The 16798-nt window shown below is 48.7% G+C and overlaps 1 protein-coding gene and 1 long non-coding RNA gene across 5 annotated transcripts in view; one reads left to right on the forward strand and one right to left on the reverse strand.

Annotated features, from left to right (window-relative positions):
• Window positions 1-16798, forward strand: part of CACNA1A (calcium voltage-gated channel subunit alpha1 A) — a 252419-nt gene that overhangs the window by 26087 nt on the left and 209534 nt on the right. Inside the window, exons 3-4 of the mRNA XM_089774768.1 lie at window positions 14364-14450; window positions 15853-16146. Coding sequence (XP_089630894.1) covers window positions 14364-14450; window positions 15853-16146 — 381 coding nt within the window. The remainder of the gene's footprint in view (window positions 1-14363; window positions 14451-15852; window positions 16147-16798) is intronic.
• LOC102448551 (uncharacterized) lies at window positions 51-6449 on the reverse strand. Of its 4 annotated transcripts, none has more exons than XR_333113.5 (4): window positions 6257-6449; window positions 3872-4011; window positions 2167-2242; window positions 51-590 (listed from the first exon to the last, which is right to left on the reverse strand). It is a non-coding gene; the product is annotated as an uncharacterized LOC102448551 (long non-coding RNA). The 4 variants fall into 4 exon arrangements; XR_001369322.4 differs by having other exon boundaries at window positions 2167-2452; XR_016348169.1 differs by lacking the exon at window positions 51-590 and adding an exon at window positions 1479-1704.

Raw genomic sequence — 16798 nt, forward strand, 5'->3', positions numbered from 1 at the left:
ATGGCCTTTCCCTACCCTGAGCTGGGGTCTCTGCAAGGGCCTTTCCCCTTGCACCTTTCTCCTCCTTGCCCTTATGTCTGCCACGAGCACTAGCCTCTCTTCTGCAGATCTCCCTTAGCAGAGCTTTTTCCCTCAACAGGGCTGGGTGGCTTCAGGACCCCCAATCTCAATTGTGGAATTCCCTAACTGTTGTATGTGCTTGAATTTGTAACCTTCATGGAGGTTTTTTGTTTGGTTTTATATGTACGTCAGTTCTGGAGTCCATCTAAGCCTCCTGAACACTGGCACTCCTGCAGCTGGTCTTTATAACCATGCCCCGCTAGACCTGAGCCCTGAAAATGCTTAGCAAGATTTAGGAAAAGACACTGGACTTAAATCCCAGCTCCGCAGTGAAGCAATGTTTATTCATAGTGAGGACAGAGAGATTGGGGGCTTGCCGTCTATCCAGGATTCTTTGGGCTTCAGATCCTTACCCAGCAGCAGCCAATACCTGCTGGACCTCGCTCCAAGCAACTGGGATCCATTTCTGATCAACAGCAGATGAAGCTGTGAGTCCTCTAGTCTGCAGCAGTGAGATTCAGATTCACCCCCTACAAAGAAGAATCAACTCCATGTGGTAAATAGACCCACTGGGAGACAGACTCCCTTTATCTCCCTCAGAAAGGCTCCAGCTTTGATGTTTACTGCTGCTCCCAGTGGAATTAGGTCAACTTGGACTCAAAGCGGAAACAGCATGAGGATTTTAAATGCAGATGTTAGCGAAGGTAGAAGTGAAAGGGGCAAAGAGGGGACGAGAGACAGGTGACGGTGGAAGGGAGACATCCACTTCTGGAATTATAAACCACAACGTTCCCCAGAGTCTCAGGATCTGAAAAACCTGAGAGGGTGTTGGAGCAAATGGAAGAGACGGACTTGCTGAGCTGCTCCCCTCACTCCCTGCAGCACAGCACCTCTTAGTCCCAAACTGGAATATTGGGCCAGCAATGACTCAGTTGGGAGACAGCCCCCTACTGAGCCGCTCACACCTCTCCCTGCAGCACATGTTCTGTAGGGCCCCTCTGGAGCACTGGCGCTCACGTATTACCGTGATGAAACCCTTACGTTACAGAACAGAATTAGCACATTGACCCAGCATTGCTTGGGTCATTAAGGAAGGGCTCAGAGCAGAGGGTTGTGGGTGTGGGGTGTGTGTGCAGGAGTCAGGGCATGGAGTTGGGAGATATGGGGGGGGCTCAAAGTAAGTGGTGATGGCTCGAGACAGGGGGTGGGGGCAGCCGATGGTTAGGGATGGGGCCATGAAGCCTGCCCATCAGCTTCTCCCCAGGGCCAGCCCAAGATCAGCGAGGGCTGCATAGCCTGTCTGGTGGCTGCTCCCTGGGGCAGGCCAGGGTAGTGGGAGCCATACTGCTGGCTAGCGACTGCTTCCCTGGGCTGGGGCACTTGCTGCCTCCCTGTGATCATTCTGGGATATAACAGTCCCTGCGATCACACCCCTCCCGTTCTGTTTGAGGAGAAACAGTCACATTCCAGGCACATCCCATTGTTCTGACACAACCGAACCCTGACCTTGCTTTAAGTTAGGGTAAGAGGAAGCTGCCTACTGAATTTGGTGGTCCTTGGTCTCACTGTTTAGGTGGAGTTCTTGAACAAATGAACTCACAGATGGACGGTCAGACACCAGGCACACAGACAGATGCACAAACTCTGTAAAATACATAGTAGAGATCAGCATAGCACCAGGGTCGGCATTGATTCAGAGGGGAGAGCAGCTTGCTGAGTCACACGGCTTTTTGCAGCATCCAACTGTACCTTGTAGGTCTGTCTGACAAATTCTGGCCACACCTGACTCCTGGTTATTATATACGGCATTGCTGTAGTCATGCTGGTCTCAGGGTATTAGAGAGACAAGGGCATTTATTGTATTGACTTCCGTTGATGAGAGAGATGCGCTTTTGAGCTACATGAAACTGTTCTTCTTGTCTCTCTCACCAACAGAAATTGGTCCAATAAATGACATTACCTCGCCCATCTTGTCTCTCATGGTTATTATCGCTTTCCTGTTTTTTGCAGCTGTCTCAGGCTCCTTCCCTGCTCTTCCCCACACATCGGGGAGGTGGAATGCTGGCAGTATAATGTTGCAGCATATATCTGGATGTAATTTCTTACCTGCAACCTTTTTTTTTTCTGTGGGATGTTCGAAGGTAGCAGTTCTCAAGCAGGAGGTTCAGGGCCCCTTAGGTGGCTGCAGGCAGGTTCAGGAGGTCCACCAAAATACAATGAAGAGCAGGACTGGTATTAGACTCGCTGGGTCCTGGGCAGAATGCAGAGGCCCACTGCCTGGGTCTGAAGCTGAAGCCAAAGCAGCTTAGCTTTGCAGGGCCTCTTGCGGCATGAGATCCTGGGCAATTTCACTGCTTGCAACCCTCTAACACCAGCCCTGTCTTTTCACCTACTGGATATGCAGAAAAACAGTGATTGTGACACAGATGAGCCATAGAATTTTTATGGAAGAAAGGAAGGAAGGGAGGAAGGAAAGAAGGGATAGACCTGCCGGCCTCTGCTCTAGGGTGAAGACCTTTACACAACCAGCAAACCTGTCTGAATTCATGCATCTGTTATTTCTAAGCTGAGAGGGGCTGAAGACTGTGCAAGAATAGTAGGGAGACTGGACTGAGTGAGAATTTCAGATCTTAGTCCTGCAAACTTAAGCATCTGAAAAGTCTCAGGAGGGTTGCTGTGTTAGCCTATATCTGCAAAAACAACGAGGACTCCTGTGGCACCTTAGAGACTGAGGGTATGTCTACACTACCACCCTAGTTCAAACTAGGGTGGTTAATGTAGGCAACCGAAGTTGCAAATGAAGCCCGGGATTTAAATATCCCGGGCTTCATTTGCATCTTGCCGGGCGCCGCCATTTTTAAAGCCCTGGTAGTTCGGAATCCGTGCCCGCGGCTACACGCAGCACGGAGTAGGTAGTTCGGATTAGGCTTTCTAATCCGAACTACCGGTACTCCTCGGAGTAGGTAGTTCGGATGAGGCTTTCTATCCGAACTACCGGTAATCCTCGTGGAACGAGGTGTACCGGTAGTTCGGATTAGAGATCCTAATCCGAACTACCTACTCCATGCCGCGTGTAGCCGTGGGCACGGAGTCCGAACTACCGGGGCTTTAAAAATGGCGGCGCCTGGCAAGATACAAATGAAGCCCGGGATATTTAAATCCCGGGCTTCATTTGCAACTTCAGTTGCCTACATTAACCACCCTAGTTTAAACTAGGGTGGTAGTGTAGACATATCCTAACAGAGTTATTTGTGCATCAGCTTTTGTGGGTAAAACCTCATTAACACAGCATGTACACCCTGCCTCTGTAACTCACTCCAGTTCACCTGATGAAGTGGGTTTTACCCATGAAAGCTTACGCCCTCATAAATCTGTTAGTCTCAGTGCCACTGGACTCCTCGTTGTTTAAGTATCTGAGTAACTTTATGTAGCCATTGAAAGCAACACCAGTGCTCATATGCCTTAGTATTTCTTTTTAAATAGATCTGATCATCTGTTTATTGAATGTGATCTGCAAATGATAAAAAAATGCTCTTTTTTGTTTCTTTGTTGTGTTTAAAGGCCTGGTTTTTTTCAGTTAATTGCTTTTTCCTGCCTGTTTCATATCTCAGAACTTTGGGTCTTTTCTACCTGGAGCCCTATGGTTAACTGGAGAGCTACTAGGATAATGAGTTCAAAGGTCCTAAGAAAGTGAAACGTGTTGAGAGAGAAGTGATTTTTATTATTCTGTTGTTGTTAATTGCCATTTCAGCCAAACATATGGGCTAGTGAGTAAAGGGCTACAATGGCCTGAACTGATTCTACCACTTACCTGCAGCATGATTCTGTGCAAGTCAACTTCCTTCCTTGGACTGTCTTGCCAATTTAGTCTGTAAGCTTTCCAGTAGAGCTACTGTCTCTTACTACGCAACATACAATGCCTTGCACAAAGGAGCCTCATTTCTGTAGTATCTAAAGTGGGTTAAATGAAAGGATAACATGTTTTAAAACAGCACAGCCCAAATCACCACCAAAGCAACTAGTGCTGTGTAAGAGATTGTGTCAAAATTAGAATTTGCCCTCCTGGCTTTGAACCCAGGCCCGGTAAAGAGATGCCATGAGACCCATACAACAAAACATCAGGGACAGATTGCTCAAAAGTGGCCACTGATTTGGGATGCTTCCATTTTTTGGATGCCTCTGGCCTGATTTTTTTATATTCTTAGCAGCTGCAGCAGGAATGGTGGGCAATCAGCAGTTCTGAGGTGTGGGCTCCTATAGGAATGGGGGTTTCAACCACCCCCACCCAATGACACGTTAGTGGGCTCAATACAGGAGTAACTGAGTGAATTTATATGGCTTGTGAAATACAGGAGATCAGACAAGATGATCTAATGTCTTTCTGCCTTTAAAATCTAAGGGTTTGTCTGCACTTCAAGTGGGGCATGTGATTCCCTGCTCAAGGAGACTCACACTGGCTCTGCTTGAGTTAAAAGTGCTATAGCAGCACTAGCAGAGGGGCTGGCTCTCCCACCTATGGGCCTATGGTTTCCGATGGGTATGTACTGTGGAGGCTGGCCCCATCTGCTGCTTGTGCTGCCACATCTACACCCGATTTTTAGTATGCTAGCTCAGGATCCAGTGGTGCTAGGTGCTGTACATACATTTCATGAAAAGATGCTTCTTGCTCCAAAGAGCTTCCAATCCAAAGATGAGACACAACAGGTGGATAAAACAGAGAAAACCAGAGCATATACAGGAGTGGATCACAGCTTGATGGCGATACTAGCTTCTCTCTCAATATGCAGGGTTTAATCTCTTTGGGACAGGGGTGGTGCTGTTAAATGATGGTGCAGCTTCCTGATTATGGCTGCTCAGCTCGACTTCAGTACAAGTGATAATCTGCCATGTAGCTGAGAAAATGTGTGTGTCTGTCCATCTGTGAATCCATTTTTCAAGAACTCCTAAATGGTAAGAGCTAGGACCACCACATTTGGCATGACGCTTTCTCTTATCATGACTTAAAGCAAGGGCAGGGTTTGTTATGCCAGGACAATGGACTGTGCCTGGAATTCGATTGTTTCTCATAAAATGGAAAGGGAGGGGTCTGGTAGGAGGAACAGCTATATTGTAGAATGACCACAGGGAGGCAGCAAGGGGCCAGATATGGGGACCGGGATAGCTATAACCCCATTGGAGTAGCAGGGGGCAGGGATGGAGAAAGGGACAGCTACCTACTATATATTTCAGAGAGTTTGTCTGTGTGTCAGTCTGTCCCCAGCTGGGGGACCTGCACCCCTCCCCTGACTGCGCTTGCTGCCATGGCCATGGACAGGTACTTCTCACCTGGCCCAAGCTGCTGTGGTGAGAGAGGGCTGGGGTTGTTTTCTCTCCCCAGGGCAAACTGCACCTGAACTCTCCTCCCTAACCCTGCCCTGGAGCAATAATTTAAATGAAGAAAAACAAACCTTATTTGCGTTAAGGACCCGAGCAAGGCCAGATCAATCTTCTAGTAATAATAATAATTTGGCAAGGCTTTCCTTTGCAAAGCATTACACAAACCCACGTCAAGAGGTGGAACGGTGCCATCGTCTCCCTTTTACAGATGGGGAAGTGACCTTCTGAAGGGCACACGGGGAGGCAGAGTCTCTTCACGGGTGTCCTGAGACCCGCTTAGCCATTGTAATCATCCAGGCTTCCCCAGGCTACCTCTTGGGCCTGATTGTGGTTTTAGCCAGACTGTGCTGGAGGGAAGAGAATCAGCTCCTGAAGCAGGGGGTTTTCCAGAGGCAACCCTGCTCGTTCGTTCCCCAAGAATGGACTCCTCGGTGGGGTGCTTTGTTTTGTTCAGCACAGACTCTCTCCTGATGATTAGAAAATAGGCAGGAAAAGGCTGCCAGAGCCAACTCCTTCTGTGCGACCAGAAGCCGCCCGAGGGGCTTCAGCAGCTGTAGTTTAATTACCATTTTTTTCGGTTTGCATAAATAATTTAAATTGGGTTCCTGTCACGAATTGTTTTATGTACTTAATAACCAAGCAAGGAGGGGAAACCAAGCAGCAGTTCAGGATGGGGGAACCAGGGAGGAAATCACAGACTGCAGACAAGAGGCTGGAAATGAAAAATAGCAAGGTCTCTCCCCGCCCTTCTCCCCCAGAGAATGAATGAATAGATGCTGGCGATCTTTTTATTGAGATCTCTGGTAAAGATGGGACTTACCTGGCAGAGGCAGGGCAGCGCAGGGAGAGGGTCTACCAGACTGATCGTCCAGAGAGCTACATCCTTGTGTGGAGTCAAGTCCAAGACAGAGAGGGCTCCCCCACTGCATGCAAAGTGAGGGGAGGGGGTTGGGTAGTGGCTTTCTCCCCATCCCCCAGTTCAAAGCAGTGCTTCCTCCGCCCCTTCTGGTTAGTACAGAACTGAAGACAAGGCACAGCAAGCTGATTGATTTCTCCTCCCTATCTCGGATCCCCTCCCTCTTACTCTTCCCTCATCATCAGGGAAATCTCCCCCTCCCCCTTCTCCCAACGGCTGGGACTGTCACCTGGCACTGGTTCATTTCGAAGCTGGCTTCTCCAGGGGGAAGCACCATGCCCTGAGCTTGGTTGGGATCCGTACCTCACCTGTCTACCCTCCCCTTCCCCCCACCTCGTCCCACATCCTCTGGCTGCAAGCGTTCTGGGAGAGGGATTATTTTTCTTCTGATGAAGAGATGGGATGCTGAGCACAGCTGGCTGCATTAGCCTTTTGCTGGGTGCAGGCAGTTCTTACTCTTTTCTGAAGAGCTGATGAGATACAGGTGAGTAGCACATGACGGGTGTGGTGGTGGGAGAAGAGGAGAAACCTTCGGGGGGTGACAAGAGGTATCTTTCTGGAGTTTGTGGCCCCTTTGCATGCTGTCAGACTCACTTCCACAGGTACAAATACGAGGCAAGGGAATGAAGCCACAAAACGTGACTCCAGACACCAGACTTCCCTCTTCCCAAGCTGGTGGCATTCCCGGTTGTATGGCTTTGGGGGTTTAGTTCAGCCTTTTGTAAAGGCAGGGCCCACTTGTCAAAAACCAGCACGGGGGCTCAGATGTCAAACACCATCCCCCAAGTTCTTGGGGTGTTGGTTCAAGCTCATCCTAGAGTAGGAAGGAGCAGCAAGATGTGATCATGGCCATTTCAACTCCTCTGGTTGGTGGTCTTTCCCAGGTCCCCAGTGCCTCCTCCCACACCGGAGTCAGTGTCTCCTTGGTTACATTTCCCCTCATCACTCTTTTTAACTCCGCTCTCAGGCTTTGTTCAAACTCCCAATTCAGAGGTCTGGGAATGTGAGCCAGAGCTAGACGCTATCCACCTAGGATATTTCCATGTGCCTGTGATGTAACATCTCAGCTCCTGGTCCATGGGACATCTCTTTCCCCTCTGGTGTGCAGGAGCATTGGGTTTGATCCCCTGTGCCTTTGCTCTGTCTTCAGTGGGGTGGGGGAGGAGGCTCTGCAAACCCTTGTCTCTCCGTTATATTTCAACTTTCGTCTCTTTTCGCCCTTTCCTTCCCTTTCTCCCCAAAGTCATAAAGCCGTGGCGCTTTCCTGTCTTCTCTGCCCAAAAGTGACTGGGATTGTTCCCTGGCTGCTTTTGTCCTCCTCCGTCTAAGCCCTAGAAAGACCGAATGAGAGAGAGTGGTGCTGGAGACAACAGTATTATTTTGTCTCCTCCTCCCCTGCTCCACAGAACAGATGCTTCTGGCAGGCATGAAGTGTACAGTCTCAAACTGCCTCTTTCAGTCCCTTTCTTCTTCTTGGGCACTACTCTGACTATGGCGTGACCAGAGCTACTGAGCTGAGCAGAGCTAAGGGCAAGGGAGCTGTCAGCTCAGAAGGGTCACCCCAGAGCCTCCAGCTTAGCTCAGCCATTGCTCAGCCTGTGACTCTGAGATGAGTTGATGTCTACTGCCTAGCCCGTGGGATGCTGCAGCTGGAGGTGTGTTGGCCTGGACTAAGATCAGTCATGGCTGGAGACGGAGAGGGACTTTGTAGGGAAGGACAGGGTGATTCAGTTTGAGGAGCACTAGAGCCATTTTCTTGCAAGCCGAAACCAGCCTGGGTCAGCAGCGGCCAAAACTGTCCCCATCTGACAGCTGGGTGATGAGCTAAGCATGTAGCGAGTTAGCTGGGGCTCAGCCCCGCTTCTGGCAGAACCAGGTTCATATCGCAAAGCTGCCACCATCCCTGGCCTTTTAGCCATGTGGCAGCTGTTTGGAGGCCCCGTGGGAAAAATGCTGATGGCTTCTCATTGCGGTTCCCAGCCTGGCAGGTGGTCATCCCTGAAAAGTCACCGTCACAATGAGCCTTTGGTAACTATCTCTGTAGACAGGCCAAGGACAGAGCGAGCCAAGAGACCCTTCTCCTGTCCCTAGAGGAGGCAAGGCGAGGCATAATAAATAGGGTGTTGGGAAAGGGTGGAGCCTGATTCCCTGAATACACCTTTGCGGAGGTGTCAAGCCAGAACCTGTAAGAGCTGCATTGGTTTGAGCAAAAGGATTCTGCAATGGGGGATCAGTTCCCCTGTCCTGGAAACCATTCAGTGAGGGTTTCTAATGATCCTGGAATGAACCTCCTCTGTCCTATGTACATCGCTTCCATCACAACCTCCAATCTGTGCTACGCAGGGAAACGCCGGTTTCACTGTCTTGTGCCTCCATTTCTTCATCTGTGAAGTATACTACTACTGGGCTAGAAGCTCTTTGGGGCAGAGATTGACTTCTTGTTCTGTGTCTGCACAGCACCTAAAACAATGAGGGCCTGGACCTCCTAGGTACTACTGTAATACACCTAATAAATGCTCTACCGTGCCCAGTATCTTGGAGTCCAGGTCTGTTACTGGGGTTCCTAGCAGGTACCATAATACATCTAATAAATAATGTGTTCTTCTTACAACAGTCCCTATATCCGACTGCTAGGAATACTTACCTCTGTGGTAGAAATGTAGCCGTGTTAGTCTGGTGTAGCTGAAGCAAAATACAGGACTATGTAAGTGCTACATAGTCCTGTATTTTTCCTCTGTGGGGCTGTGTGGTGTAGAGTCCACAGAATGCTTTGAGATCTTCTTGTGACAATTGCTGCAGCTGCATAAAGCATGGCTGCCAATAATTATAAGTATCATTTAGTCATTATTATTAGAATTACTGATAGGTATTTAGGGAGCACATGACTTGGGGAAAACCCCACCAGGAAGTATGCTGCATAGGGAAGCAGATTGTGCTGTAGCTGCTGGGAGATGCTTATAAGGCAGATCCATCTGTGGGGATGTGAAAACATTCTGTTTCCAGCAGAGAGATAAATCTGGGTGATAGACGGGTGGGCAGGGAGCATAAAAGCCTTCAGGTGTGAAATCTCTGCCAGGCCTGGGTCTCTATCCTGACCTAGGGTAGAGCATGTAGCTTAATGGTTAACACAGCTGCCAGGGATCAGGCCTACCTCTGAGCTGTTGATGTGAGAGAGGATCTGAGAGACCTTTGTTCTATTCTTAGCTCTGGAAGGAAATATTGTCAAGTGGTTAAGGAAGATAAAGGTGGCTCAGGACTCCTGGGTTCTGTTTCTGGCAGAGAGAGTGTAGTCTAGTGGTTAAAGCAGCAGAATTAGGATTTGAGGCTCCTTGGTCTAGTGATTAGACATGGGCCATACTATCTCAATAGGCACTATAGGAAATCTGTCTGTTGATAGATAATAAGGGAGCCAGGACTATTCCTGGGTTCTATTCCTGGCACTTGCTGTGGAAATGGCAAGTCTCTCAAGATGGCAACAGGATTCTGGGGGCCACTGGCTGTGTTAGGAGAAACAGTAGTGACTGTTGCTTTCGACTGTAGGCTTATGGCCTTTTGCTGGATGAATCCCTGCAACACTCCTCACTCCATTTCTGATCTGAGTGAGGCTCCTCTGCTCAGATTTCAGGTGCTAAACTGGGCCATGTTGGATCAGCACCTAACTCGTCAGCTAAGGAAAATCCAAGTGCAAGGAGAAGTGGGGTTAATGATTCATTTTGCGGGAGCATCCATATACTTAAAGCCATAGTAAATCAACTGGGTGCTGGCAGGCACTGAATTGCAAGAAAAAGTCATATCCAGACCTGGGATCTGGCTTTTTGTGTTCCTTAAAGGAATTTTCATAGTTGGCGGAAGAGTTGGGAGGTTAGCGCTGATGTCTTGAGCAAATCCCAGTTTAGTTAATTCTGTCCTTCATCCCTAAATCGCCCAATGGTTTCAGATGGAAATGGGATTGTCCTTCACTTCCTGTCTCAGACTATTGTGGGGCATTGCTGTTCACCGTTGTGTGACCCGTGTGACCCGTGGTGTGTGAAATGACCTCTACACAGATCCTGTGCTCTGTAAAGCTCTTTGGGAGGAAAGGTGCTAGACAGCTTTAAGCCACCAGAGAGTGACACACTTCAACTCTTTTTCTGCTGGTTCATCTTTCAGCATCTTCTGTGCCATCAGGAGCATCCACTGAATTTTAGAAAACTCTTGACCTAGCCTGGTCCACCTGACCTATGCCAGTGGCTGCTCTAGGACAAAGGAGCTCCGTCAGCGCCCAAATCCTCAGTGATGCCCCGGCCAATGTGGGGTGGGATTTTGGGCCCCACATGCTGGCTAAGTCTATGGGACCAGGCATTTGTGCCCTCATGTATCCGGCAGAGCGGGGCACCTTTGAATCGATTGAGAATGCTCTTTATTTCCCTTCACCTCGCTGGCTGCAGAGGAGGAGACGAAAGTCGGCTGCCATGATTCAGGTCATCAGAGGATGAAATGTCAGTAGGAGAGCACCTTACAAGATGTTTATGGCACCTTGCTCAGCAGCCCACCCATCCCGTTGGCTGAGTCTCACTGGCCTTTGCTGCCTGCCTGTGCATTTTTTAACCATGGAGATGTTAAACTAATGGCTTCGGTGGAAAGCCACTGGCCCACTGCAGCAGAAAATTGTTAATGAGCAATGGGAATTGCTCACCCAGATGTGCACATAGCTGTTCCACTCCCGCCATGGGTCCTGGGCAGTGATCACAATGCCTTGGGGACAGCAGCCATGTGAGAGGAACTGGGGGGACAGCTAATGCTTGCTGCTCTCCTATAGGCAAGGGCTGCTTAACCCTTAGGCCTTCCTACTCAACCCTTTCTACCCAAGCAGCTCAACCTGACACTCTTTCTCCCCTGGGAGATGGGAGTTATCCCTGTTGGATTAGGACTAGAGCTGAGCAAAGGGTTTCAGATGAATAGTTTACTCGATGTAAAACGTCATTTCAGTCACCCTGAAATTCGTTGAGAATTTGACACTGAGAGTTTTGGCCATTCACAAAATGGGCAGAGGCAGGGAAAAAGGGGGAGTGGGGAAACAGAGCTGCTTCTGCAGCCCCTTTTCCTCCCCCCCCCCAACTTTTAGCCTGTTAGGTCAGTGGCTCATGCACTTGGAGGAGAGATAAGTAACCCAGGATGGAATCCTCAGTCTGGGAAAAGCGCTAGTATGGACTTTCCTGAGTCACCGACTATTCTTAACTCCCTTCCTCAGAAGCTTCAGGGGGTAGGAGAGTTAGTCTGTACAGGATAAGCTTAAAAAACAACAAATGGTCTGGTAGCACTTTATAGACTAACAAAACATGTAGATGGTATCATGAGCTTTCTCCAGTCATCTGAAGAAGTGGGCTGTACCCACGAAAGCTCATGATACCAACTACTTGTTTTGTTGATCTATAAAGTGCTACCAGACCATTTGTTGTTTTTTAAGTTTATCCCTTCCTCAGGTTCACTTCAATCTCGACAATTCTTTTTTCAAAATTTTGGAACTGCCACCAAACCAAAAATCAGCCTTCCGCTATTATGTCTGCACGGCACTGTACAGACATGGGAAGATAAGGGCCCTGCTAGGAAGAGCTTACAGAGTACAGCAATGATTTTCAAAGGTGCTCGAATCCCAGTCAAATTTGACTCCCTCAGATCAGACTCCTTTGAAAAGCTCTGACTGGATTGTAGGGAGGGGTAACCTGAGGCATGGGGGGTGCGGTGACCAGTTTGAAGCCTTGCAAGATGTCAGTTCTGACCAACAGACTTCTCCCAGAAGCAGCGCCAGAGATAGTGAGCTGGAGGTGAAAGGCTCTCTATCTCAATCCAGCGTTCCCAGCTCAATGGATTCTTACTGCTCCACCCTGATACCTCTGGCCCTACCTCTCTCAGGCACCTATTAAATCTGTTTGCTGTAAATCTGCAAACAGCTCAGCATCATCCCCACTGTACTCCTGTGTCAATATACCCCTCCCCCATGTTCTCGGCTTTTTTAAACAACCGACACACATGTGCCACGGAAGCCATTGCAGGTTTGTTTTGTGTACACGCCAGGCACTCAGACCTTCTGCTGCAGCTGGGACTCCAGAGAGCAATGTTTGCTGAGTTCTTATCAGAAATCACTCTGTCTCTCTTACCTCTGCTCTGCAGCTGGGGCAGCCGCAGCTGTCCTGTTCTTCCTGTTTCTGGCCTGTTAGTTAGAGGTGCTACCCGCACCCAGCAGAGTTAGCACTGAGGCAGGAAAGCTGGCCTCAGGTGAAGGGGACAGGCTGGCTCAGGGTCAAGGAATGGTGTTCAGAGCCTTCGGGATGGCAGGTCCACTCTGGTCCTAAATTGGTGGGATTGGCTGGAGGTAGGGATCAGAGATAGGCTAAGGGGTCTTTTACTTCTAGGACTCGAGTTCCAATCCAGCTTTAGGTTCATCGTGACCAAAGATCAGCCTTGCTCCTGTTGGCTTTGCACTCTGGGGACCAGTGTCTTGTCAGGCAATAGTTATTGCCAGTGACAGATAGCAGAACAAGGAGCAATGGTCTCAAGTTGTGGTGGGAGAGGTCCAGGTTGGATATTAGGAAAAACTATTTCACTAGGAGGGTGGTGAATCACTGGAATGGGTTACCTAGGGAAGTAGTGGAGTCTCCATCCCTAGAGGTGTTTAAGTCTCGGCTTGACAAAGCCCTGGCCGGGTTGATTTAGTTGGAATTGGTCCTGCCTAGAGCAGGGGGCTGGACTTGATGACCTTCTGAGGTCTCTTCCAGTTCTATGATTCTATGATTCTATTCTGAGAAACTCATGAGGTGGTTCACTGGAGTGTCCTACCAGAGCTCTGGGGAAGGAGGTGCAGTGCAGTCAATCACACTGGCATGTTAGAGGAGATGCCCTTAAAAATACCCAACCCATCGGCTGAGTAGGGAGACCCGCTGCTAACTTCCCCAGTTACTAGGAGAGTATTAGCTGGTTTGTACAGCATGTTGAAAATGAAAAGCACCAGAAGTATGAGCATCGTCTTGTGATCATTCAGAATCTAAATCCACCTTTTGTCATCAGATGTCAGTTAGGGCATAAAGAAGGCACTGCCAGCCCTGCCTACTGTGTTGTTTGCCGGAACGGCTGCAGTATTGTGTTTCTGAAACTCAATTTTTTCACAAGGATCAGTTGTTGGCCTAGCACCCGCCACTCTCCCGGGGATCTGCAGAGCCAGTGGCTTGCTTTTCCTCTGGTTCCGAACCCTTGACCTGCTTGGCTTGGGTGGCTCTAGGAAGGTGTGGTACATGACAGTCCTTGTCCCGAGAGCTTTCAGGCTTGAAGGGTGAGTTTTACAAGTGTGGGAAACAGGGTTCCTGACTTCGGGTGCTAGCTCTGTGGGAAACAGGGTTCCTGACTTGTTGTGTGACTTAGCGAAGTCGCTTCCTCTTTCTGGGCCTCCTCTTTCCCATCTGGAAAATGGACCATAATCAATTAATGTAAGAGTGTGTGAGAGAGTGAGACCACTGCCTCTACAGGATGGAATCAGTGTATATAGGCCGTACAAATGGTGATCCCCTTTTACTTGTACTGCCTTTAGTTAGATAGCTGGTACTATGTTCTGCTTTTGAAAAAGTTGGCTATTGCTCCTTTAATAAAGACTGGTTAAAAAACAGAGGAGGAAAACAATGAGTACCGTAATTTAGAGAATATACCCCGCATCCAAATATAACCCGCACCCAAATATAACCCACATTTTTTTCTATTTCAGTAAAAAAAAATCTTGTATACCCCGCGCACGAGTATAACCCGCGTGGTATACAAGACTTTTCTGTGCCAGGGGTATATTTGCTGGGGGTATATTTGCTAATTTACGGTGGGGGAATTAGCCAGCCACTCACTGCCCCGGTTCCTGCGCAGTCGCCACCCTACAGCCCCTGGGCGAGGGAGCGCTTATCCCCCTGGTTCCTCCGCAGCTGTAGAAAGGGGCGGAGGAACAGGAACCACCATCCTTCTGGCGGGGGATTGCTCACCCCCCGTTCCTGTGTAGTTGCAGGAAATACCATCTTCTGGGCAGGGGAGTGCTCATCCTCCCCTCCCTCCGTTCATGCGCAGCCGCAGGAACCACCAGCCTCCGGTGAGTAAAAAAAACCCTATATATCCTGCACCCGAATATACCCCGCGGGTGTGTGTGTGTGTGTGTGTGCGGGGTTTGTAAAAACGAATATAACCCATGGGTTATATTCGCTAAATTACGGTAGTCCTGCAGCACGTAGAGACTAACAAAATATATAGTATCACGAGCTTTCCTGGGTAAAGCCCACTTTAGATCAGAGGAGGAAACGTTCATGATCAACTTTTTGAATTCCTGCCTCTGCTTTTCTGTGGATATTTGATATGTTGGGATTCAGGAAACTTTGCCCAGCTCCACTGATAATCGTTTCTGTCGAGTCCCACAGCAAATTGCAGTGAGTTATTCTAATATTTAGAGAAATGCCTTTTCTATTAGCTAACAGCTTTAACCATTTGATGCTGCATTGTTTCATGCAAGGTCTCATTGGCCTTGTCATGACCAGGAAAAGGGGGTTGCGTTTAGGTCAGACTTCACTAATGAGCTAGCAAGGCCTGCCCTGAATTTCAGGAGATTGAAGCTAATATTTCATTTTAGCAGGCCAAGTTAACTTAAGGGGGTTAGCCTGTGTCTCTTCACAAGAGGGCAGATTATCCCTCTTGTACCTTTATTTGAAGGATCTGTCAGTGGCCACCATCAGAGACAGGTGACTGAGCTAGCTGAGCCACTGGTCTGACCCAATATGGCCATCCTTATGTTCCTATGCATATTTGTCTTGGTTTTTTAAAAATAATTCTTTAACAAGTTAATTCCCTGTTGAAATATTTCCAGCATCTCTCATGGGTGCTCAGAGCTCCCCCTTGTGGCCAGTTTGACCCATGAAGGTTTTTAAATGATTCATTTGGTGCCTGTGAGAAGGCTGGTTTTATTTTTTTACAGTTGTAACCAAGCTGTCAATTCAGAATCTGATGTTGGGTTGGTGTTTACATTAGAAATCCTCAGAGGTGGCTCTTTATCTTTTATTTATTTTTTTAATGTCTAAAAGGGTAACTAATTTATAAAATCTCCATGGTCCTGAACAGAATTGAAAGAAGTGTACTTTTTCAAGCTTTAAATGCCATCTTGAAGTAAGATGGATTGGTAGAGATGGTTTGGAATTGGACTCCCAGAGCCAAACAACCCTGAAACTCTGATCCAGCCTCAAAATGTGTGTGAGGAGATGTGCAAATGTATATACTCCTCCTCCTCTCTGTTTGCCCCCGAGACACGTAATAGTTACATCTAAAAGCCACTTAGATGGCATGTCACTGTTAGCTCTCCTACTACATCAGGACATGGGGTCTGCCTCTGCCCCTCAGGCCTGCCTCACACCAAGGAAGGAGTGGTCTTTTCTGTCCTCTCTCCAGTCCCATCCTTTCTCCAGAACACATCTCCCACTGACCCCGTTTTATGTGTCCTGTCTCCACAGCTTCACATTCACAGCCATCTGGAAAGGCCCATGGATGGCGAAACGTACCGTGGTCCACACTTCCACGCTGTCCCCTCCCAGCTACTATGACGCCGTGCATGATGGCCGTGGGCCAGCCACCCCAGACTACCCCTTCCACAGCATCCAGGACATGTGCTACCACCAGATGAGCCATGGCCAGGAGGCCCCTGCATTCAAGAGGCGCGGGGGTGTGGTGGACCACCGAGATATCATCATGGCGCATCAAGCCCACAAGGTCCACAGCACACCCCAGGCGCAGCGCAAGGAGTGGGAGTAAGTACGCAGCCAGTTCCATGTTGTAGGGCTGTCTGTTCTGTCAGCCAGGCTACAGGACTTAGACCAGTCTCTGGGTGCCAGGCTGTTGTCCACAAGAAGACCATGTCCTGGGAAAATCACGGCTTGCTTCTTGCTCTTCTGTCTTCCCACCCCTGGAGGCCTCCCTCTGTAAGCTCTCGCTCCTCTGGCTACTTCAAGGCTCTCTAGAAAAATTATACTTGTAGGAATTCCCGCAAGGGGCCTTACTATAGACCACTGATCCAGCATGCCAGAGAGAGGGACTTACCAATTTAGGGGAGCCATCAACCTGATGGAGTGCAACAGGGAGACGGGGATAAATGGGCCACTGGTCTAAGGAGTGGTAAGGGGGAGAACAGCAAAATAAAGACAATGGATTTCAAGAGGGCTCACTTTAGCAAACCCCAGGGAAGTGCGTGTAAGAGAGTTGAAGAGAGTTCGCAGTTTTTCAAAGCGACATTATTAAGGGAACAAGAGCAAACCATTTCACTGTGTAGGAAAGAGAGGATGTGTAGCAAGAGACCACCGGGCTTCACTGGAGACCTTGAATGATCTAAAAATAAAAAGGAGTCCCACATAAAGTAGAAACTAGATCAAATTACAAAGGATGAATATAAACAACACGAGTATG

Source organism: Pelodiscus sinensis, chromosome 31 (assembly GCF_052426305.1).
Source record: "Pelodiscus sinensis isolate ZL-2025 chromosome 31, ASM5242630v1, whole genome shotgun sequence".
Taxonomy (NCBI): domain Eukaryota; kingdom Metazoa; phylum Chordata; order Testudines; family Trionychidae; genus Pelodiscus; species Pelodiscus sinensis.